Below are 24,741 nucleotides of genomic sequence, written 5' to 3'. Positions count from 1 at the left end.
ATACACATTTAAAACACCAATCTGCCAGTAACACAGAAACTGTTTCCACACAGACGTTTTCGTCATTCAAAACCGGGATCAAACAGAAAATATTCATTCATCCATCCTCACAAGGGTTGCGGGAGTGCTGGAGCCTATCCCACCTGTCAACGGGAAGGGGCGGGGTACACCCTGAACTGGTTGCCAGCCAATCGCAGGGCACGTTGAGACAAACAGCCGCACTCACAATAACACTTCGGGGCAATTTAGAGTGTCCAATTAATGTTGCATGTTTTTTTTTTTTTGGGGGGGGGGGGTGGAGTGTCCGGAGAAAACCCACATAGGCACGGGGAGAACGCGTAAACTCCACGCATCACTCGTTTGTCCTTTGGGTGTTGTAGCGCCATCTAGAGTCAGTAAGTGGCCACTTTTGTCTTTCTCAGCGGTTCATTCCATTTTGGAGAGGTCTATAACATTTTATCGTTTGTGTTTTATCACGGGGGGCATAAGAACATCCGTTTTGGGATTAGACTCACGTCACGATACGAATAAGGAAATATGTTATCAGAGGTGTTCGATGGACAATGCGTGTGTTTCTCCAGCAGGCAGCAGTCACCCACACTCCCGCTGGCCGCTAATAATGCGCTGAAGACGCGAGGAACCGTTTTTGCGGCAGCTGCCCCGCAGACCTGTCGCCGAAAAATCGAAGCAGCGGGTCGCGGGCTCGCACCACGATGGAGATGAAGATGATGATGATGATGACGGTGCGGGGATGAGCGATATTAATAGGAAGGCTTGAGTGTCTCAGCCTTTCAGTGTGGAGGGCAGGCGGGCTCGGGTCTTCCGATCCAGAACGAGAGCGAGCAAATAACAACAAGGCGGCCCACATGGATGTGCTGGCTGCCCTCAATTTGGGAGATTTTGCTCAAGCTTTCTCCAAAATGGGAATGTTTCCGGTCTTTGATTTGGCTTATTACATCGTGTCCATCCTCTACCTCAAGTATGAGCCAGGTGAGAGACAGAAAGAACCAACAATTTTCTTTACATAAGTACAAACGCATTCTTTATGTGATGTTTTGATAACGAAATTAATAAAGCTGCATTTTTTTTTTGGGGGGGGGGGGGGGGGGGGGCTTTTTGCTACCCTATCGGAAATGTGCGCATCCAAATGAGTGTTCTCTTTTACAAGTTAATTTCGTGAGATAACCACACTGTGTTCCAATATCTTTACAAGGACTTTCTGGTGATTTTATAAGGCGATTAAGCTTTTTCCATAAAGCGTTTGACCTATTACGTGAAGCGTGCAGCTGTAAAAGCTCTGCTTGCCTCAGTCCGATGCCATTCACATACAACAGTGGGAATCACTGAAGGGAATTAAATTTTAGCGCTTTAAGCTTACTGACATTGTCCAAGTTTGAAGTCCTTAAGTGGAAGAAATGTGAAACAAGGCCTACGCATGCCAGAAAACTTGGGCAATAAATAGAAGAGCCTGAAATAGATGTGAGAGGGGCTTGCAACACCCCCCCCCCCTGTTCTTGTAGGTTTCAGGACTAACTTTGTGCTTCATGGAGTGAATGTTAAACATGGAACAATTTACTACGCTTTGTACTCAAGGAAATAAATTCCTCTGAGTTCCTCATTGGTTGAATCCTCACTGAAAAGGAAGTCAACATTGGTTGATTCATTTTTTAAATTGAGTTCACCTGGAAGTTTGATTTATTTTGTGACCACTGGTTGCATGTCAAAACACTTGCCTGCTTTTGATCTACCGAAAAACATATGCAATTTTGGAGTTGATTAAACACATTATTGAACTGTCATGATGGAAGTTGTCCCATCCATCCATCCATCCATCCATCCAACCATCTATCCATTTTCTTAGCCGCTTATCCTCACAAGGGTCACGGGAGTGCTGGAGCCCATCCCAGCTGTCAATGGGCAGGAGGTGGGGTACACCCTGAACTGGTTGCCAGCCAATCGTAGGGCACATCGAAACAAACAGCTGCACTCACAATCACACCTAGGGGCAATTTAGAGTGTCCGATTAATGTTGCATGTTCTTGGGATGTGGGGGAAAGAACCCACACAGGCACGGAGAGAACATACAAACTCCACACACGCTGAGATTTGAATCCTGGTCCTCAGAACTGTGAGGCCAACGTACTCCAGCTGACCCACCGTGCCGCCAATCCAGAACATTTGAATGGAATTTATAACTATGCTGCATATTCTTTGTGCCGTTTGCCACACAGAGAACCAGATCACACACGTGCAACCGTGCAAGGGGAGATGTCAGAATTGAGGGGGGCCACTAAGACTGCTGCAATGATTAAACTGGGGGGTGTCCATTCCTTGCTTAAGAACACCACAGCAGTAGTTAGAAAGCAGACCAGCATCCCGCCGATATCGAGTCTGCATTTGTTTATTGTTGAAATTTGATTTCTGGCACCACTGGATTGTAGATTGTCATTGAAAAGTCAATACTACTAAAATTTCGTGATGAGTATGAATGAGTTTTAGTAGGAGTGCGTATGTGAAAGAAAGCCCCATTTTGTGATTGTGGTACTACGCATTTCATTTTTATCCCACTAAATGAGATATTTGATGTTGTGAAAATAATATATGCGTGCGTATACTGTGCTTAGTTGCGATTTGATGTTCAGTGAGACCGAGGCCATAAATTCACGTGATGTTTACTTGGAGAAAAATTGACAGTCAAATGACTTGTGCTGTGTTTATTTGAATATTTTTTTGTTTTTCTTTCCGCAAGTGCAGCTTCTTTGCACTACACACTGTAAGACATCCAGGAGGTCAGCATTGGTGTAGAAGTAGTAGAGACAAATGTTCCGGTCAAGGCTTTAAGACACGGCCGCCGCATGCGAGGCGGGGGAGCACGAAGTGGAGCGGGATCTATTCTTAGGACGGCATCGGATTGCTTTCGACATGAGCACCGCGACGCCCTCGCACACCTGTTGTGAGACATTTGTGAGCAGCAGTCTGCACACCACTCAATTAACTCCTTGTGCGTGTTTCTCATAAATAAAAACAAGCGCTGACATGATTCTGTCTATACTTCACTTATTTATTGTTGCTCATCAGCTGCTCCAGACGTAAATGAGAAATTCATTGAACAATATTAGAAACAATTTAATCCCATTGTCTTCCCCCCGCTCTCAATGTGCACTTAAAAAAATTGCGCCTGATGAGCAGATATGCAGTCAACTAAAAATGCGTGAAGATACAAGTGTCCTGTCAGGGGTCTACACTTGATGATGGTCTGGGTGTGAACAGACATGGTTGATATTGATAACAGTTTGTAAAAAGGTTGTTGCATCATATGAAAGGTCACAAGAACTAACAGAAGCACCAGGGATGCAAAAATGGGCATAAATATTATATCACTTTTTGGTCATATTATTGTTTTTTTGTAGTTTAATTCAATTTGAATATGTAAAGAGGATGTCATCTTGTGCCCATTTCATCTTAAATCCAATTCAGTATATTTACATTAAAAGATAATCTCTCCATGAGAGTTTTTGAATGGAAAAGTATTTTCAAGCGCTTGTAAACGAACTTCTGTTTATTTTTTTGCGAATATATTAAATAGGTTGGAAGATATGCGTTGAGTGTGTGAGTGAAAGTGCAAGGCCTCAGAACAATTAAGTACTGATATTGCTGAGATATAGCGTAAGACTCTTTTTCATCTTCTCAACTGTTCAGATATTTTTGGGAGGGGCTAAAACGGGGCCATGCTGACGCAAGCAGACGACAGCATGAGCAGGCCAGCCCACACTAAATAACAAATGCCATCTTCACATTTATGAATATTTGCCGTAGTTTCAAGTTACTTAGTATTAATGTCTTAATCCATTTCTGCCACTACCCGAACAACCCAAACGGTGCATCGTCCTCAAAGTGTTGTGTATTATTTGGGATACGCTGTCTTTCCTGTGGTTACCCACGTAGCAAGCCGAGCGCTAATTGGACTGCTTCGCTACGAAATGGCTTTCTAAAAGCAACCTTTAGCTATGAATTGCTTGTGGACTGGAGAACCGGCATTGGTTCTGTCCAATTCTGCACAGCCAGACACAAATCCACACAACAGAGACACTTCAGGGAACGTTGACAGTTTACTCCGCTTGCTAGCCCACGAGCTCATACACTAGCAAGCCAAGGAGCCCACAAGACGTCAAAACGTCCACGGCTCTGTGTTGTTGTTCTGTGGGCCCCCTCGCCAGAAAACAGAGACACGGGAAAGTTAATTGCTTATTTTTCAGAGCGGCACTCGTTATTCAGCCGGTAGCCGGCAACAGACACTTGTGCACTTAGCGTACGAATGAACGTATTGGATTTACAGGTGAAGGGCTCGTCTCCAGCCCCTTCAACGAACTTGCCCACACAATCCTGCAGATTGAGGGTGGATCTTATTTCTCATGATTTGAGAGCCTTATTTTACATTTCAGATTTAAAAAAAAATCATTTAAATTTGGCAGGCTCCTTATAAACAATTTTCTCTGTGGTGTGTCAAATATCCAAGACTTTTTTCAGTCATATTACAGAGACTTTAATTAACAAACTTTGTGTCCATCCATCTATTTTCTTCGCCGCTTATCCTCACAAGGGTCGCGGGGGTGGTGGAGCCTATTCCAGCTGTCAACGGGCAGGAGGTGGGGTTCACCCTAAACTGGATGCGATGCTATTATCTTAGTAAAGGTGAAATTTTTCATGCAGCTCTCGAATGGAAAAGACCATCCCTCCATGGGAGTTTTGTTTGTTTTTAGAGGAAATGGAAGGTGCCATTATGCCTGTTAGAAAAGTTGTAAAGATGTCAATAGCAGTCGGGGGGCGAGGTGGGGGTGTAACTGAAATTTAAATTTGAGGCACCAGCTTCTGATAAGGAATATGAGTCCACAATTAAAAAAAAAAGGTTATGATTTTTCTGTATTTGTCAAGATGGCATGATCTGACTTGGACGTGTAATTGCCTCTATTTATCTGCCTCTATGTTGTGCAGGCTCAGTGGAGGTTTCCCGCAGGAGTCCCGTGGCCTCGTGGCTCTGTGCCATGCTCTACTGCTTCGGGAGCTACATTCTGGCCGACATCATGCTGGGAAGTAGCCCCGTTGACTATTTCCAACACAACAGCCACATCCTGCTGGCCTCTGGTGTCTGGTGAGTAAGGAATCATGTTTAATCCTTTGATAAATTATTTTTTTAAAATACAAATCAGATCACATGACCATGCGCGAACACTTCCACAGTTGTTAAGAAAAAATCATCAATCCCACCATCCAGCATCGATATGATAAACTGCGTCGATTATCTTGTCTGAGGTCGCATGGAGCTGGACCTTTGATTGTAATTATGGGTTTAGTACTCCATAAGCTTCGATAAGTCTTGTGATAGTCGCCAGTAGTGAAATACCTAATGTGCATTCCAGTTCGGGGTCGTGTTTTATTTTGAAAGTAGTATTAATATAATAGGCATGTGTGAGAAATGTAATTGCATTTTTGAACTGTCTATGTCTTCTACAAACCCAGGTACCTGATCTTCTACTGCCCGCTGAACCTCTTCTACAAATGCGTGGCCTTCCTGCCGGTCAAGTTAGTGTTGGTGGCTCTGAAAGAAGTCGTGCGCACTCGCAAGATTGCTGCCGGCGTCCACCACGCCCACCACGCCTACCACCATGGCTTCTTCATCATGGTCATCGTCGGTTACGTCAAAGGTGAACGCCGATCGGCCGAACAAGCGAGCGAGCATCGATTCAGTAGGAATGCGACGTCCGACGTGAAATAAACAGGAAACGGGGCCAAATCAGATGGTCTTTCTGTCATTTTATCAGCTGTCTTTTTTTCTCACAGGCTCTGGAGTGGCTCTCATTTCCAACTTTGAGCAGCTGTTGCGCGGCGTGTGGAGGCCTGAGACCAACGAGATCCTCAATATGTCATTGTAAGTTTCTTCTTTCACGACTGCTCGGGTGCTGATAAGTACACCTGCCCCCCCATCGTGACATATTTAGAGCTGTCACTGAGAGTGGGCTGTTTGGAATCTTAATAACCAATCATTCACATACTGTTAAGTAGAGTCAAGAAGTCTTATTGTCGCAAGAAAATCCCAATGTATGAATTACGTGTGCCAGATAGTGTGCCCTCTAGTGGTTGTAAGGGGTAATACAACATTGAATGCATAGTACAATTATGTGCAGTACAGAGAATCCATGTTCATTGTAATTCTGGTACAAAGGCACCTTAAACGATAACCTATCAGGCATCGTGAGATGATTACCTGGCCACATTATTGCTTCTGTGTCTGTGATTTCATCATGTTACATCTTTTTACTCCTTAATTTGAAACTATTTTAGCCATTTGTTCTTCTTTCTTCTTCTTTTCCTTTCGGTTTTTCCATCTAAGCCTATTTGCTGCATCTTCCTCTCTAACACCCACTGTCCTCATGTCTTCCCTCACTACATCCATCAACCTTTTCTTTGGTCTTCCTCTCGCTCTTTTGCCTGGGAGCTCCACCCTCAGCACCCTTCTGCCAATACACTCCCTCTCATATCTGAACATGTCCAAACCATTAAAGTCTGCTTTCTCGAAGCTTGTCTCCAAAACATCCAACTTTGGCCGTCCCTCTAATGAGCTCATTTCTAATCCGATCCAACCTGCTCACTCCGAGCGAGAACCTCAACATCTTCATTTCTGCCACCTCCAGTTCTGCTTCCTGTTGCTTCTTCAGTGCCACCGTCTCTAATCCGTACATCATGGCCAGCCTCACCACTGTTTTGTAAACTTTGCCCTTCATCCTAGCGGAGACTCTTCTGTCACATAACACACCAGACACCTTCCGCCATCTGTTCCACCCCGCTTGGACCCGTTTCTTCACTTCCTTATCACACTCACCATTGCTCTGCATTGATGACCCCAAGTATTTGATGTCGTCCACCCGCAGTATCTCTTCTCCCTGTAGCCTCACTCTTCCTCTTCCACTTTTCTCATTCACGCACATATATTCTGTTTTACTTCGGCTAATCTTCATTCCTCTCCTTTCCAGTGCGTGCCTCCATCATTCCAATTGTTCCTCTGCCTGCTCCTTGCTTTCACTGTAATGTTGCTTACATGCTTAAACCTAAGAAATAGTTGAGTGCTTTGTTGTGTATCTAATGAGTTTCACAGCTGGTCAAAATGCATGGTTTGACTTCAAAGTTGAAAATTCAAAAGTGAGCACTCGTTGAAATGCAGGGAAAGTATTGTTTGTGGTCATAACCCCCCCTATGTCCCTTCGACCCTTCCACCTCTTTCGTCTCTGCAGCCCTACCAAAGCCAGCCTGTACGGGGCCATCCTCTTCACCATGCAGGAGACTCACTGGCTGCCGGTGTCCAAGAGCGTGCTCATCATCGGCTTCACCCTCTTCATGGCCACGAGCAAGGTCTGCGCTGGGCTGCGTACATTGAAATTCATTTTATGGATTATTTTACCAGGAGAAGAACATCGATGTCGCCATTGCCGTTGCATCCTCCCATTTCTCTAAATGTGGTCCTCGGGGGAAAAAAAACCCAAAAGTTTGGAAACTCGCGCAACATGCCAATTACATTTTTTAGACTGGAAAGACGTTATGTTAAATTTGGGCAAGCGCCGATATTTCTTCCCTCTTTTCCAGGTGTGGATGACCGCCCGCCACTCTCACGGCTCCCCCTTCGCCCTCATCGAGTCTTGGATTTGCCACCTCCTCTTCCGCTCCCCCCTGGGTGGCTCCGAGGAAGACCACCACCACCACCCTCCGGCCGCCGCCGCTGCCCCTTCGTCGCTCAAAAGCAAAGAGGAACTGAGCGAAGGCGCTCGAAAGAGGAAAGCCAAAAAGGCCGAATAGACTGTGAAAGTGCGTCTAACTTGCCAACAAACCCATCCTCGTCGCTCTCGGTGCTTTCAGGATTTAGACACTTTCTGTTTGAGCCAAATTGTGCTCACAGTTTTGCATTTTCATTTACATCGGACAAGGACTGTACATACGATCATCCACTTCTCAACCTTCCCTGGCTATTTTGAAACTATTTATAACGTTTCCATCCGTGCCCGCCTGTGCTCATTGTTGAAGTGTCAGCAATTCAGTTTTGGTCGATTTTACTCGTTTCAGAACAGAAAGTCAATTTCTATCGGAAAAATGTGAAGAAAGCGAAATGTGAAAAGAAAGAAGTTTTTACCTTGAGGCTTAAGACTTATTGAAGAATCTGAATAAAATTGGGAAAATGTGGGTCTTGGTTTTCTTTTACTGATTTTTTTATTCATGCACTGTAATGACATTGAGAGGTTTCTAAGTGATGTAAAAGATTGAGTTTGCTATTTACTGTCCAGTATTTGGCCAATGTCAGAAACGATGATTTGCCAGGTCACCACCAAAATGGCTGTGAAATAAAACCTTCAATGTGATTACAGTAAAATGACATTTAAGGGGTAGCTTTCCCCAAAATGTACTATAAACCCTAATGTCCTTCACACTGATGCTGTGTAAAACAAATGAAAACTGAAAAAATGATTTGCAAATTGTTTTCCATCTCTGGTATATTCAATCGCATGCACTCCAATGACAAAATATTTCATGATCAAACTGATGACAGTTGTTGCCTTTTTAAAATTTGAATTTTATGCCTGTAAGGTAAGATTTAGGACCCCTGATTTACGGATTACGCCCCCACCCCAACTATTGTTTTTTTTTTAGTAGCTGTATAAACACCTACCTGTCATTTGAAACCCACAAAGCTCTCGTCCTTTGCACCTGTGCAATCCATTTTTACGACAAACCAGATCTTTTGGAAAAGTATGAAGAGCGAATCCATCCTCCCGAGTGTTTGAGCAATGTCCAGCAATGCAACGAGCCGGCATTTTGGCTAACACGAAGGAACAACGAGCTATCTTCCCGCAGGTAAAACTAATAGAAACAAACGAGTCCACTTGAGTGCGCTACTGCCTCCAACGTCACTTACTGCTTTTTCTCCAAAACAAATCCCTCGAGAGGATTTTCATGGCGGGAGTTATGAAAAGCCATATACGTCAAAATCATGTTTTGTAGTGAAAAAAAAAACAAAAACGGATGGGTCGTTTTTTCATTAACAACATACTAAAAATCATCCATTTCATGACACTTGACCTTTAACCTAAGGTGTAGGTTTTTGGAATGGGGAGAAAAATGACACAAGCGAGGGGAGAACAAGCAAACTCAACATTGGAGGGGCTGCACTGAGATGTGAAATCAGAACCTATACAACATACAATTTATACAAAACATACACTTGAAGGTATCATTACAACCCACATCCCATCATTACTTTGACATCACAACAGATGAATGCACCGGAAATAAATCGGTAGCATATTTGACAAACATAGGCGGGGATAAGCTGCTTGCACCAAAGGTCCAAGGTGAACCCAAGGTCAAATGCAGAGAAAGTCATAGGGGCCCCCCTCCTGCTGACAACTCAAAAACAATAAAGCATCACTGATGAAGTTTCCACTTCTCACCTTCCCGTTCAAGCCAGTCATTTTTACACTAAAGGGACTCACTGATGATTTTCATATTTTGACAGAAATCATTAAAGCATCGCTTTTTAATGTTATTCCTCAGATGCGCAGTGTCGCTGAGAGAACGTCAAGGCGTTTAAGCGGAAAGGAATGTCAGGGGCATCTGCTCAGCCCATTAGACAAACACAAACAAACACACTGGAGTAGACTAAAATGTTTTCATTTTTATTTTTAACTTTTGTCTCTTATCTTCACAGCGTGGATTGGCCTGCAAGCTGGTGATGATCACAAACCTCTGTTTACATGAGTATATAGAAATGTTCATCCATCCATTCATTTTCTTAGCCGCTTATCCTCACAAGGGTCGCCGGAGCCTATCCCAGCTGACTTCAGACGAATGGCAGACTACACCCTGAACTGGTCGCCAGTCTATAGTGTACTGTATGTCACGAGTTGTGCAAGAAAACCTGTGGATTCTCATTTCTTGGAATTCCTGCAGAGGGGGCTGAGTGCCGCAGTCGGGGACGTCAGTCTGGGACGTAGTAGTTGTGTTGTTGTTGGTTTATTTTATTATTATTAATATTATGGAGGGGGTGCAGCGTAGAAAACGAAAGCAAGGGGGAGGAGATCGTGAGTCTGATTTTGAAGCAGTTTTGCAGAAGGGTCGAAGAAGGCAGTTGTGAGCAATACACACATTGCAGAAGCATGTTTTGTTTTGCGCTGCTGACTTGTTTGCTCTGCATGGGACAAGCGGCAGGACAGAGAGGTGAGAGAGAGCGTTTACATTTTCACCTGGTGGCTATTTGGGCACCATTAGAACCTAAAGTCAAAATTCATGTATGGCATTTATAGGGGAAAAGACGTGCTGAGTACAGAACAACTTGTTGTATTGCATTGAATTTCCATAATCTATTGAGGGGGAAAAAATAATGGGGGGGGGGGGCAATTTGAAGGTCTCGCGTTTATTTGCTGTCCAGACATGGAATAGAAGTGTATTTTTAACAAGTGTCAAAATAAGTTAACCAGCGCCGCCTCGACCGTGATGGCAGATGATGCCGTTATGAGCCCCGCTGGATGAAGTTATGACGACATATCACGACACAAATATCGCCATTGCTTGTTGAACTGAACTTTTATGGGATTTCAGTTTGAACTCTGACATTTTGAGACATTACAAGCTTCATTTTCCTCAAAATGCTTCCGTACGACAACTTTTGAAACAGCTGTTACAGTAGATCTAACCCAATCTCATAATTTATGAATTTGTTTTTAGTCATCATCATTTCTGTTCTAGTCAGACAAGTACAACGCAAAAACACAATAATGTTTTTTGACAACAAGAAAGAAGAAACCCTGTATTATTAACGGCACCACCTTATATGATGAACAAGATATAGCAATTATAGAGTTTCTGTGAAGTTGTATTTATTCAGTATATAGTCACCACTAACATGGACAACACATTTGCTGCTATTCCCAATAGTACAACTCATCTGGGGGGACACATTAGGTGGTCAGAAGGGATGTCAGGACACATTTTGTTGTTTAAAAAAACAGCTCCATGACAGCTTGTTTTTATTACATAAAATCACAGTGGGGGGGGGGGGGGGGACAAAATAGCATCGCAGCACAGTACACAACATGTTAGCTGTCAGCCAGAGGACACGACTTATGAGTAAAGAAAAAAACTTCATCTATGTGCTGATTCCATTTTCACTTTGGCTTGACTACACCGCCAACATCAGGACGATCATTGAATCTCCTGCGACGCGCGAGACTAAAAACCTTCTGAAAAACTTTGCATCACATCTGCATCTGCAGAATCCATCACGCAGCTGCCATCGTGGCGTCGCTGGCTGCTCTTTAAAATGTAGTCGATGCGTAGGTGGTGCCTTTGGAATGTCTCTCTCTCTCTTTCTCATACACAGACACAACCACACACCTAAAGCTAGTGTCTGCCCCTGCATAGATAAATGCATGCAAACATGCACTAATTGAAGACTAAATTCTCTGTAAGTGTGATTGTGAGTGAGAATAGTTTCTATGTGCCCTGTGATTAGGTGTCAGCCAGTTCAGGGTGTACCCCGCCTCCATGCTGAAGATATCTGGGATAGGTCAGGCACTCCTGCGACCCTTGTCAGGATAAGCAGCTCAGAAAATTGATGAATACTGTGTGCTAATGCAGATGATTCCAAAGCATGCTTCGCAATTGTTTTCTAATACATATCTTACAAGATGATGTTGTTGTTCCTTCAATTTTTAGACGGTGAAATTATAAATCAGATGAAAATGTCAAACCACGCCTTGTCGGAGATAAAAGAGCTTCTGAAGCAAATGGTAAAGCACTTTCACGTGTTTTTTTTTTAAACATGACATCAAAATCTATTCACTAATTGAAAATGAGCGCATTTGTGATGACACAAATGGAACAAACACTAAAATGTATTCTTTTGTCAAAAAAAGATGCAAAACCCCCCAACTAAATTGGTATCTGTTGACATTTGTGACTGTTGAAAAACAATTGGATTGGAATGATGGAACAGGTTGCACATTCAAAACTCCCACAAAACAAACTACAGTATTTGTATTTTATAGATTAAAGAGATGGTATTCCTCAAGAATACAGTGATGGATTGTGAAGCCTGTGGTGAGTCCCCCGTATTAGCTGTATATCCCTACGTTTTTGCGAGTAGTGATTTTATTATGCGAGCGGGCTGCTGTGATAACGCCAGACAGACAAATGAGTCACATGACCCTTTGACACCCCAGGGAGCCGAAGGGGGCTGCATCATCCTTCCTGTGTCCCCGACCCTTGTTACCCTGGTGCAAGGTGTATGGAGACCCCTCGTGGTCCAAGTTGTGGACCCTGTCCAGATGGCATGGAGGGCAATGGCACCCACTGCACTGATGTGGATGAGGTATGTAGACATACACTTCAATAGAGTATTGTGCTCCTTGCAGTATTAGTACACTTGGCCATTACACATGCTACGTGAAGTGAAGATTACAGAAAGTTTTTTCACTTTCATCTTGTTTGAGCTCACTCAAAAGGTCCCTCCAACATTGTTTGATTAATTCAAACAAATCTATTATGAGTATCCATACCTCTTGTACATGTAGCACACTTGCAAACAAACGTTTCAAATTTCCCACGTGGATCATTTCTAATGTCCTGAAACGTGCATGTATTCCATCTGCAGTGCTCAGTGGCGCCGTGCCACATGGGTGTGCGGTGCATCAACACCTCGCCAGGGTTCCGCTGTGGTTCCTGTCCTGCGGGATACACTGGACCTCAGCTACACGGCATCGGCATTGCTTACGCCGGCGCCAACAAGCAGGTAAAGGGCATTATAAATCGGAAGATTCATCAGCTCGTGTTCTCACGGGGATTTGTTGGTAATCCTATTAAAAAGTACTGAGTATTACATTGAACCAGGCCAGCGTAGACCCCGACTCCCAACCTAATTAAGGTGGGATGTGCTCTAGCTCAGCCATAACCAATATCTGAGTTTTATCGTTTGAATGGCACGAATGAAATGAATTTAGTATTCAACAATATTTGAATCTGTCGTAATGCAGCTGTTAATTACTTCAGAAATCCTATTGAATAGAGAACGACTAAGATAAGGTTTCCCTAAGAGTTTGTGGTTAATTTGAGATCATCAAAAATGTGAAAATTTGGAGAAATGTGGTTATTGACTGCGGTTGTTTGTACTACACAGGTGTGCAAGGACATCAATGAGTGTGACAGCCACACAAATGGTGGTTGTGCAGAGAATTCCATCTGTATCAACACTCCGGTGAGTAACGAATTTGTGAAATTGTTGGTATTAATATAAAATGTTTTTTCTGCACTCATTCTTGCATCAAGTGTTGTTGCCGTGACCTAAATGGTGAGCAGTTCTTGATACGTAATTATTACAAACAGTGACATATCTCAATGTCACTAAGATCAGTGCATTAGAAAAGAGAAAGTTGTAGCATGTTACAGAAAAAAAAACCAAGTTTCTTCAACTGGGGCTGAGCTTTACACAAAGTGTCGCGAAAACAGGACAAATAGATTTTTTTTAAAAAATTCAAGTGTTGACCTTTACATAAAATTGAAATTCGAATGTGGTATGTGTTCCATGAAATTGTATTTATTAATCCCCAACATCTATTGTCTTCATTTCATAAAGTTTCTGTCAACTTTATGAAACCACTCAGATGTGAAATATGCCTCAGAGGGCCTGCTCGGAGGTCCACAACAGTGTCAACAAATTTCTGTCCCCCGATTGGTTGGTCAGAGCAATCCAAGTTCACCTTGCAAAACGTTTCTTGAGTGATCTGCTCACATGAATTTAATAATCAGCATCCCCGGCGAGCATGTCATACAGTGCTGTGAAAATGACGAGGCCCTACCTGGCCCTTTAGGGGCTCTCCCTTTTTAAATCATTAATTAACTTTTGCTCGTCAAATTTTTTTATTCCTTTCCAATGACCAGAACCAAGCCTGATTACCCCCAGGCATGTTTAATCTCAAAATCACTTGAATAGATCCTGTTTAACAAAATGAAGTTGACCAAAGGAGCTTAAAAAAAGTGCAACAAAATGTCAGAATCCATGGAAATTCAAGAACAGTCGAGAAAGTGATGAACATCTATCAATCTGGAAAGAGTTAAAAAGCCATTTCTATAGTTTTAGGACTCCAGTGAACCACGGTGAGATCCATTATCCACAAATGGAGAAAACATGGAAGAGAGGTGAACCTTCCCAGAAGTGGTCGCCCTACAAAAAATATCCCAAGAACACAGCAACAATTCATTCAAGAGATCAAAATGGAACCCAGGAGAACAGTGAGAGAACTGAGGTTCGCCCTCGCCTCAGTTAAGATCAGTGTTTGTGATGCAACAATAAGCAAAAGACTGAGCAAAATGGCATCCACGGCAGAGTTCCAAGACAGAAATCACTGCTGCTCAACAAAAACAGTACATAAAGTCTCATCTTACAACAACAACAATGAATAATTCCCAAGACTTTGAGCAAATGTTCTATGGACGGACAAGACAAAAGTTTAACTTTTTGGAAGATTTGTGTCATCAAATGCGGGCCAAATTTAACACAGCATTTCAGAAGATCGTACGCAAAAGTCACATGTGGTGGTAAGTATGATGGTCTGGAACTGCTCAATTCCTTAAATTCAAGTAGGGGTTGACACTTTTTCATGGCACTGTATTATCTCCCTTTTATGTTTTCGTCATCTTATTCGAAAAATATTGATTATGAACTGCTCCAGATGAGCCACGTGGCCCAGGTGTGTGCTATTAAATTGTGTTGTTTAATATTGATGGTTTCTGTGGTCCGCACCAAAGGCCCTGAAACCAAACGCACAGTCCAGCATTCTTAGAACCTAGAAAATGAACAAACTAAAGGAATTCATATTTCAGGGCTCCTTCAGATGCGGCCCGTGTAAAAAGGGCTACGTAGGAGACCAGCGACGCGGCTGCAAGCTCGAGAGAATGTGCGGGGATGGCCAGGCGAACCCCTGTCATGCCAGCGCGGAGTGCGTCATCCGTCGAGATGGCAACATTGAATGTCAAGTGAGCTAATTCACCTTCCTTCTTCTTTTAACACAACGACATGATTCAGATTTACACTTTGCATTTCGATTAATGTCAATGTCATCAAGTACAACGGGTCCGCCTTTTAAACACATTATGTACATTTAAGTCTCTATTTTATACTTTCACCAAAGGAAAAAAAAAAAATCAGGAATTATACTTTTTTTTCTCCTTTTGATTTACAAGTGGCTGTACTTCCACTCTTTTACGACCTTTGGATTGGGGAACTTTTCATACTTCTCCAAAAGGTTTCATGGAAATAGATCTGGCACGTTTTAAGTTACGTATGTAACAAACATATAAACACAGCCTCCTACTGTTGTATTTGAGCTTGTCAGCGGTAATACACAAATGTAATTTGGTAACAGTACTTGAGCTTGAGATCGCAATATCAGCCAAAAAGGATTTATTACTTGAGATTTTATGGAACGAACAATCTTTCAGATACACTGTTGACTTGACAGTTAACGGTTGAATGTCTTTATTTTTGGAACTCAAATATTTTGTTGAAGACGTGTTCTGGTGCGTTTACATATAGAGTATTCCAAACCCTTTCCAAAAACTCCTCAACATGTTGAAACACAACTTGTTTGGATACGTTAAAGTGGGACTGACATCCCTATAAACAATCTAAAATACATATAACAGTATTCACTTCAATGTCTATACGAAAAAAAAAAACTGAGCGGAGAGTGCATCATCCATGCACAAAGTTGCGCAATTGAGTGTCCCTCGACATCCAAGTGGTCGCCATATTAGTCGCGTCCTCTGTCCTTGACGTCATCATCACTTCCGCCGTTGAAAACGCGCAGTGCCTGCTACTATGGAAGCCAAACAACATTTTTTCCGACCCCCCTTCTAACATCGAAGCTCTTTTCGAAAAGGACAAGACCACACAACCGAGTGAAGTTACCGGGGCAATATTACACTATTGTTTCGAGCCATATTCAGATGATATCCGATCACGGCCAAACCGCATCCCGACCGATCCACTCCCGAGGCGGAGATGAGCCATCGCGGCTCATCGCAGCCAGCCGGTGTGGCTTATGACAAAGCCGAGCGGTGCTGCTTTAGGGGGGTGCTCACAGTCGAGCCGGGGCGCTTTATGCGCGCACGCGACTGAGTAACGCATTCTCGGCTGGGTTCTTCAGAGCCGCCCCCGTCGCAAAGCCTGACGCGCAGCCTAAGCAGAAGCTGTGACCGCCGAACGCGTCACCTCAGCCGGTGTGGCTGAGTTTTGGCGCCCGTGGTGGCATATAAGGAGGAGGTGGAGCCGAGCTATGTTGCTTTTAGGGGTATGTGCAAAGTCGCCGCAGTACGCGATGAACACTATCGAGACGTTGTTCGCTGGGCGACGCGCACATCGACACATTTCATACGCGGATCTTTTTTTACGTTATGAGAGAGACTGATTACGTGGTCTGCCCCAAACTATCAGTTTTTTTAGTAGCTATATGCGCACAGCACATTTTTTTTTTGAGATGTATACATACCTACCTGTTATTTGGAACCCATGAAGCTCTCGTCCTCTGCACCCGTGCAATCCATTTTTCACAACCAACAGGGTCTCTTTCAAACTTATGAAGGGTAATTCCATTCTCCCGAGCGTTCAAGCAATGTCCAGCAATGCAATGAGTCGGCATTTTGGCTAACACGAAGGAACAACGAGCTACCCACCCGGAGGTAAAACTAATGGAAACAAACGAGTCCACGAGGGGGCGCCGCTGTCCTTTACGTCACTTCCTGCTTCTTCTCGAAAACAAATCTCTGAGAGGATTTTCATGGCGGGAGTTACAAAAAGCTGTATACATCAAAATCATGTTTTGTGGTGAAAAAACATGGGACCTAATTGGCTGTGGGTTTTTCATTAATAATATACCAAAAATCCTCTGTTTGATGACACTTGACCTTTAAGGTACTTAATGTTATGAATTTGTGACCAATAAGTACATTGGAAATCGGAGAGTTTGAGTTGTGAATCCTGGTAACAGTGGACCAGCAAGAGCGAGACAGTACGACGCATAAAACATTTGACATGCTCACAGTGCGGAATTGGTTGGGCCGGGAACGGATTCCTGTGTGGACCAGACGTCGACATTGATGGCTTCCCGGACGAAAAACTGGACTGTCCTGAGACGAACTGTGCCAAGGTGAGGCGCTTTTAAAGGCAAAAGCAAATTAATGACATTAATGACAAATTTCAAGATTCCCATTGCCTTTAGAGATTTGCTGATATGAACTTGTTAATGTGATGTGGTGATTTTAAACCAGAAGTTCTAAGACAGGGCCCGAATCTGAACTGTTGGGCTGAATCTGAACATTGCACAAATCATGCACCGTTTAGCTTCCCCACTACTCGACCCCCCCCCCCCCTTTTTTTTTTCTTTTTCTTTTAAGGATAATTGTCTCACAGTACCCAACTCTGGTCAAGAGGATGCTGATCGTGATGGAATCGGAGATGCCTGTGATGACGATGCAGATGGAGATGGGATCCCCAACACACAGGTTCTTTCAATACATATCTAAGAAAATACTATATTAAATAACTGCATGTAAAATGGTATGTGAGTTTTATCTAAATGACCTTAATACTTAACAACTGGAGTACACTTTTTACACTTATATACTGTTTGTACGCATCTATATCTGTCTATAGGACAACTGCGTACTGGTGCCCAACGTGGACCAAAGGAACATCGACGAAGACGACTTTGGCGATGCTTGCGACAACTGCGCAGCTGTCAAAAATAACGACCAAAAGGACACCGATGTGGACAAATATGGTGATGAATGCGATGAAGATATCGACGGGGATGGTTAGTATGTTTCATGTTGAAATTTCTAGACATCGTTGAGTACTTATCAACACATATTTAAAGGATACGAGAACATATTGTAGTGGACTGCAGCCTGCATTTATCGCAGGAATCCCCAATTACCTGGATAACTGCAAAAGAGTTCACAATGCTGACCAGAAAGATCGTGATGGAGACCAAGTTGGAGACGCCTGTGATAGCTGTCCCTATGTTCCCAACCAAGACCAGGTTAGAATGCTCTTCAACATATATTTGGCCGCAGTAAATCACGATTATCTGCCTGGTACGCTGGTGTCCATCCACGTTAAATCATTCTGAGATATTAGCATAGCTGAGAGTGAGCTGTTGCACCACCAGATCAGGTAGCTGGGCTGTGGTGAAAAAAAGAAAATCTTCACATTTCCTTTCTTTCCAACACTAATATTTAATATAGAGAGTAGCTAGCATGTTGGATGACTGGTTAGGGCATTTGTCTCGGAGTTCTGAGAACCTGGGTTCAAAGGCGGCCGCTGTGGAGTACTGTAAAAACCTATTACAAAAATGACTCAAAAATCTAAGAACAATGAACCACAATACAGAAGGTGACACTGTAAAATTACAATATCATAATCGTAATATAATAGCTATTTGTGACAAAATAAGGCATCTATGACAGCTTTTGGGAAACCATAAGACCATCTGAACTTCCATGATGAGCAATCTCAAGTGTTTTGGCTGAGAACCTAACACCAACTCCCACTTCCCAGTCGGATGCGGACAACGACCTAATCGGAGACCCTTGCGACACTAACAAAGACAGGTGCCGTGAGATCATTTGAGGCCAAACACGACCAACATTTGGCGTGTGCCAATCAAAGGCTATCTCCCGCAGCGATGGCGACGGTCACCAAGACTCTCGAGACAACTGCCCAGCCGTTATCAACAGTTCCCAGCTGGACACCGACAAGGACGGCATCGGAGATGAATGTGATGACGACGATGACGACGATGGCATTCCGGACCTGCTCCCGCCAGGTCCTGATAACTGTCGTTTAATCCCAAATCCCCTACAAGAGGACTCTGATGGTAGGGATTGCTGTGTCTGAATAAATCATTCACATTCACGTGTGTTCGTGGAAAGTATCTATCTATTCTTGCATCCTTCCAGGCAATGGCGTAGGTAATGTGTGTGAAAGGGATTTCGACAACGACACCATCATTGACACCATCGACGTTTGTCCTGAAAACGCCGAGGTCACGCTGACTGACTTCAGGGAATACCAAACTGTGGTTTTAGATCCCGAGGGTGACGCTCAGATTGACCCCAACTGGGTGGTGCTGGACCAGGTCACTTTTTTGGATGATGCATTGAATATATTACATTTAAGAGTGAAGACGACAACTAAAATGAATAACATTTGATCACCAGCTGAACTTCAGATGGGCTTAAGTGATGCCAGCTCACATCCCTAATGAGGACATAGAGTATAGTAATTGAGGGACTGTACATTTTTCCAGCTAAAATTGAGTTAATTCTAACAAAATAATCTTCTTTTTGTTTCGAATTGTCCCGTTAGGGGTCGCAACAGCGTGTCATCTTTTTCCATCTAAGCCTATCTTGTGCATCCTCCTCTCTAACACCGATTGTCCTCATGTCCTCCCTCACAACATCCATTCACCTTTTCTTTGGTCTTCCTCTCACTCTTTTGCCTGGCAGCTCCATCCTCGCCACCCTTCTACCGACATACTCACTCTCTCGCCTCTGAACATGTCCAAACCATCGAAGTTGGCTCTCTCTAACCTTGTCTCCAAAACATCCTAACTTTGGCTCTACCAAAATACTCGTGTTTTATTTCAAACTGTTCTGAATAACGGAGCCGTAAATTAACTATTTCTCTTCAATGACTGTGCAGGGGAGAGAGATTGTCCAGACGATGAATAGTGATCCTGGGTTGGCTGTTGGTAAGAATGTGATCGACTACTGAAATTAGGATTAGGGTGTACATTTTATTTAAGTAGCCGGATTTCATATGACTTCCTTGTCTGATGTATTAACGTTGGGTAAATGCTAAATTAGATATGTATATAGGTTATCTCCCTTTCAATACACATATTAAACAGTATATTAGGGGAGTCTACAGTATAGCTAACGGTAAAGGAGTACTTTTCCTTCTCAGGTTACACTGCCTTCAGTGGTGTTGATTTCGAAGGGACATTTCATGTCAACACAGTGACGGACGACGACTATGCAGGATTTATTTTTGGTTACCAGGACAGCTCTAGTTTTTATGTGGTCATGTGGAAGCAGGTGGAACAGATCTACTGGCAGGCCAACCCATTCAGAGCCGTGGCAGAACCTGGCATCCAACTGAAGGTAATCAGTGTGTTAGATTACTATATACAATACTGGTAATATACTGTACTGTATTGGGGCAGCACGGTGGAAAAACCGGTTATCACATCTGAAACACAGTTCTGAGGACTGAGGTTCAAATCCTGGCTCTGCATGTGTGGATTTTGCATGTTCTCTCCGTGCCTGTGTGGGTTTTTGTCCGTCTTCTCTAGTTTCCTTACATACACTCAAAAAAATGCACGGCAGGTTAATTGAAAACTCTAAATTGTCTGTAGGTGTGAATTGAGTGCGAATGGTTACTTATATCTGCCCTGGGATTGGCTAGCAACCAGTTCAGCTCTCGGCCAAAGATAGCTGGGATAGGATCAAGCACGCCTGTGACCCCAGTGAGAATTGGAAAATGGATGGGTGGAATATACTGCCAAAATAATTCAGTCTCATGCCCTGACTCGCATATTAATTTAAGTGCTATCCCATTGATGTCGTTCCACCCTTTGCAGCTGCAGCAGCTTCAACTCTATTCTTCCAGAAGCGCATTTGTGAGGTCACACATGGAATTGTCCAAAATGTTGGCCCAGGAGTTCAAATGGAAGGAATGATGAATGATTCAGCATACTGAGGGATTTTGGAAAACTTCCATGATTTTGACTGAGTGGGAACAATTTGGGGATGAGCCAGTGGAGTCCAGGAAGGAAGGAAGGCCAAAAAGATATGGATGAGAGAGTGTTTGGTGGGTGAAGTTGACTGCCCCACAGTGTCCTGACCGCAGTAGCTCTTGGGATTAATTAGACCAGAGGATGAGAGCCAGGTCTTCTTTTCAAACATCAGTGTGTGACCTTGCAAATATGCTTGAGGGAAAATGGTCAAAACTTAGCAACCTTGTAGAAAGGCTGCCCAGAAGACTTAAAGCGGTTAAAGCAGCGAAGGGTGGACTGAACCTATTGATTAAAAATGGGATGTCACTTAACTTCATGTCTGAGTCAAGGAAAATGGGACAAAACTTTTAGCAACGTAGTGTATGAGTTTCCTCCAAATTGGGAAGCATATTAATGGAATCTATCCATCCACCCTTTTTTCCATTATCTCGCCTATGGGCACCAAGGACCACAGGAGGAGCAGACGGGCATGTTTTAAAAATAGCTCCCCAATGAGATTGTATCTATTTTTTTGTCTCATTATTCTAAAAAAAAAAAAAATATGGTTGAAAGGTCATTAATGTAGTGCATGAACAAACCATAGCATATTTGGAGACACACTAGCGGGCGTTCTAGCTGACCTTGGGCAAGAAAGGGATACAGGTGTACCCTGGCCTGGTTGGGAATGAAACTAAACGAGCTCTTTCCTATTTTGCCAATATTTCCACACCAACTTGATTACAATATGGACAAATATCCATACGTTGCTGAATCTGCTAGTCCGCAGGGCTGAGACATTACTCCAGAAACTTACACTCACTGCCATTTGTGAATTTGGAAAGGCTGTCAAGTCCAACACCGGCCCTGGTGAGAATCTGAGGAACGCCTTATGGCATACTGGCGACACAAGTGATCAGGTGAAACTTCTGTGGAAAGATGCTCGCAATGTTGGCTGGAAAGATAAGACCTCTTATCGCTGGTTCCTCCAGCACCGACCCGCTGAAGGATACATCCGGTACAGTATTTATAACAAGCAAAACAAGACCCTCTCAGACACTTCCTCTACGTTCACACAGAGAAAAAAATTGTCATTTGCTCTTTTGGGACACAGGGTCCGCTTCTATGAAGGTCCTCAGATGGTAGCCGACACAGGTGTCATTATTGATGGCACCATGAGGGGAGGTCGACTTGGAGTCTTCTGCTTCTCCCAGGAGAACATAATCTGGGCCAACCTGCGTTACCGCTGCAATGGCAAGCAACATTAAATTTTTTCTTCTGGAATGAATGTGATTCTTTCCTACCATTAATCCAGTTCATAGCAAAGGTGTTTGATGGCGTTGAGGTCAGGATTCTCAATTTCTTCCTTGATGGACAAAAACAATTGTCCAAAATATCTTGCGATCACTAAGAATTAAGATGACCTCTTTCTGTGTATGTCGTATTCTGAAATCATTGTCCCTATAGTTAAACACAATCCATTCCAGGATGCTGGTTAACACGTTATTATGATTATTATTGTTATCCAATTTGTTTGATTGCTATTGCTAATGGAAATGGAAATAAGCAAAACCAATCATCAGGGTCAAACTGTCACCATCATAAACACTTAGTAACTGTATAGGCAATGTTTTCAAAAACATTTACGTTAAAGGTGTTCCATTTATCAGGTATTCAGTCTTAACTTTGATGACAAAGGCATAAATTTATATTATTGATACACGGCATACAAGTTAACCAATGTACAACATCCACCCATCCATTTTCTGTGCCGCTTATCGTTACTAAGGTCGCAGGTGTGCTGCAGCCTATCCCAGCTGACTTTGGGCGAGAAGCAGGGTAGACCCTGAAGTGGTTGCCTGCCAATGGCAGGGCCGATGCAAAAAACAAAACAAACTGGCAAACTCCAACAAATAATGTTCAAAGGCTGTAGATTTGTGGCTATGAATGTGAATGCACATCATTAATCTCCATTCTATTTAATATCTCTTTGTGAGCCTGGTCCTTCCTTTGGAATAAGTATGATAAAACAACCAGGAAAAAAAAAAAGCAAAAATCTTTGGGAAACTGAGGTCTATCCATAGGGTAGGTTTCATGATGGTTAGAATTTAAAATAATTTCTAAACTTTCAAGTGTTGTGTGAAAGGGTTTCTATGCTTTGGTCAGAAAGATGCAGTTCATTTGGAAGTCAGTGTCCAAGCAAGATAGCACAAGAATATAAATGTTATCTAATATGCTATTTCCTTCCGCAGACACTTTACCAGAAGACTTCGACACCTATCATGTGCAGCAGGTTCTGCTGGTGGCCTGAAGAAAATGAACAAGCCCTGCGACAAGCTCCACCCAAAATGACAGGATCAGTTTGACAGCCTGATGTAGACACAGAAGACGCCCCCGCAGATGAAAACAGAAGAGGAAAGTCAACATAAGATTTTTGTTTGGAGGCTATGGACCATAGTTCATTTTTGTTGTTGAAAAATGCCACTCAAGAATTATATTGGATTTTTTTTGGTTACTGACGCGTGGAGTATGCAGTTAGTCATCCTTGATAAAAATGTTTGATACTGCTGCAATATTGTACATTCATTCTCAAGTATGCCAGACATTTGGTCACAGTTGTGGTCAGAAGTTTACATATACTCATCACAGGCATATGACATTGTCCTATCATTGACTTTTTATTTTAATAACTGAGTTCTTAAATGGTACCTGGACATCCACACCAATAATATTGTCCCTTGCAAGTTGCACTTCAACAGAACTGACCTAACTATCCACAAATATTTCACTATTCAACTTTTTGGCAGACTGGTAGTGTTCATTTATATTGGTTGATTTCCTGGCACAGACCCTGCATATTAGCATCATACATTTAAAAAAAAAAATGGACTTGAGGTCCAGGCTTCCTGAACCTTCTACTACTCCAAAATCAGTTTTAATGTGTGATCAGGATCGTTGACCTGATTTGAACACCCAGTTCTGTCCTGATTTCCGCATACATTTATTTGAGGTAAACATGAAAGATTTAGAGATGGTCTTTTCCCCCCCAGTTCATATTCCCACTTGTGCATTGTACCTGTACTAGTACCAACGACAGCGGCCCGAGAGCATTATGTTCCTTCCACTATGATTGACAGTTGTTAATTTTTTTTTTTTTTTTTGAAAGCTTCACCTTGACTCTTCCAAGATCCAAAGCTTGAAAGGTCCCCAGGGCACCTTCCTTGGTCAATGGTGATGGACGAACATATGTCAACTGGGGACATGGACACTAGTGTTCCAGTTGTTTACAGTCGATCACAGGCTTGAGCCTTACTGGTTTTCCAAACATCCAAACTAAACTGAATCGATCCAAGGTAAACAATTTTGGCCTTCCTTTGCACTTTGGTAAAGTGGGTTAAAAAGCCAAATACATTGACTTGTAGTGATGTGAATTGTTCAAGCTTGGAATCTGCAGTTGTTTAGAGAGTTGGAGCAAAAAGACTCACCTTGTGTAAATAAAAAAAAAATCTCCTCCTTCAATCGGCACGTCACAGTTCCTTGGACTTTTCCATTCTAAGAATTCGAGGAGCCAAGGACTGCTTCCAAACTACCGGTATTTATTTTCTCGCAGCCAAACCATGTGAGGCTTTTCGACTTAAAACCCAGTCAAGAACCTTTAGTGCCACTTATTCAAAGATATGGGTGGATGTTTAACAATATCTCTGTATAATCTTCACCCTATGTAGATTAGATAAATTGCTACATAAATGACCTGCTCACTCAATGCTTGTTTACAAAAAAAAATGTATGCCTTGCAAATGTAAACCCCTCCATGAAAATACAATAAATTAAAAGTCCCCAAAAAATTTTGGATTCTTGTCCGACAGCATCT

At 42.8% G+C, this 24,741-nt stretch overlaps 2 protein-coding genes across 3 annotated transcripts; both read left to right on the top strand.

Annotated features, from left to right (window-relative positions):
- Positions 1-367: 367 nt before the first annotated feature.
- tmem38a (transmembrane protein 38A) lies at positions 368-8,365 on the top strand. 2 transcript variants are annotated; one of them, XM_061825743.1, is made up of 7 exons: positions 368-395; positions 582-990; positions 4,993-5,149; positions 5,518-5,702; positions 5,839-5,926; positions 7,287-7,404; positions 7,636-8,365. In XM_061825743.1, the coding sequence occupies exons 2-7, from the start codon at positions 867-869 to the stop codon at positions 7,843-7,845; spliced, it is 882 nt and encodes a 293-aa protein (XP_061681727.1). In that variant the 5' UTR covers positions 368-395; positions 582-866; the 3' UTR covers positions 7,846-8,365. The 2 variants fall into 2 exon arrangements, with proteins under 2 accessions (XP_061681727.1, XP_061681726.1); XM_061825742.1 differs by lacking the exon at positions 368-395 and having other exon boundaries at positions 476-990.
- Positions 8,366-10,196: 1,831 nt separating this feature from the next.
- On the top strand, positions 10,197-24,674 carry LOC133503797 (thrombospondin-4-like). Its single transcript, XM_061825741.1, is given in 21 exon segments — positions 10,197-10,257; positions 11,755-11,828; positions 12,087-12,142; positions 12,271-12,409; positions 12,692-12,829; positions 13,214-13,291; positions 14,917-15,069; positions 17,136-17,240; positions 17,488-17,595; positions 17,747-17,906; positions 18,016-18,158; positions 18,161-18,189; positions 18,344-18,353; positions 18,626-18,705; positions 18,778-18,971; positions 19,054-19,232; positions 19,799-19,847; positions 20,063-20,259; positions 21,716-21,888; positions 21,985-22,124; positions 23,123-24,674. Coding segments are annotated over 21 exon segments (2,325 nt in total). The 3' UTR covers positions 23,182-24,674.
- The last annotated feature ends 67 nt before the right edge of the window (positions 24,675-24,741 follow it).

This window comes from Syngnathoides biaculeatus, chromosome 7 (genome assembly GCF_019802595.1).
Source record: "Syngnathoides biaculeatus isolate LvHL_M chromosome 7, ASM1980259v1, whole genome shotgun sequence".
Lineage (NCBI taxonomy): Eukaryota > Metazoa > Chordata > Actinopteri > Syngnathiformes > Syngnathidae > Syngnathoides > Syngnathoides biaculeatus.
Note: the sequence above shows the minus strand (reverse complement) of the source record. Positions and strands in the feature narration are given on the sequence as shown.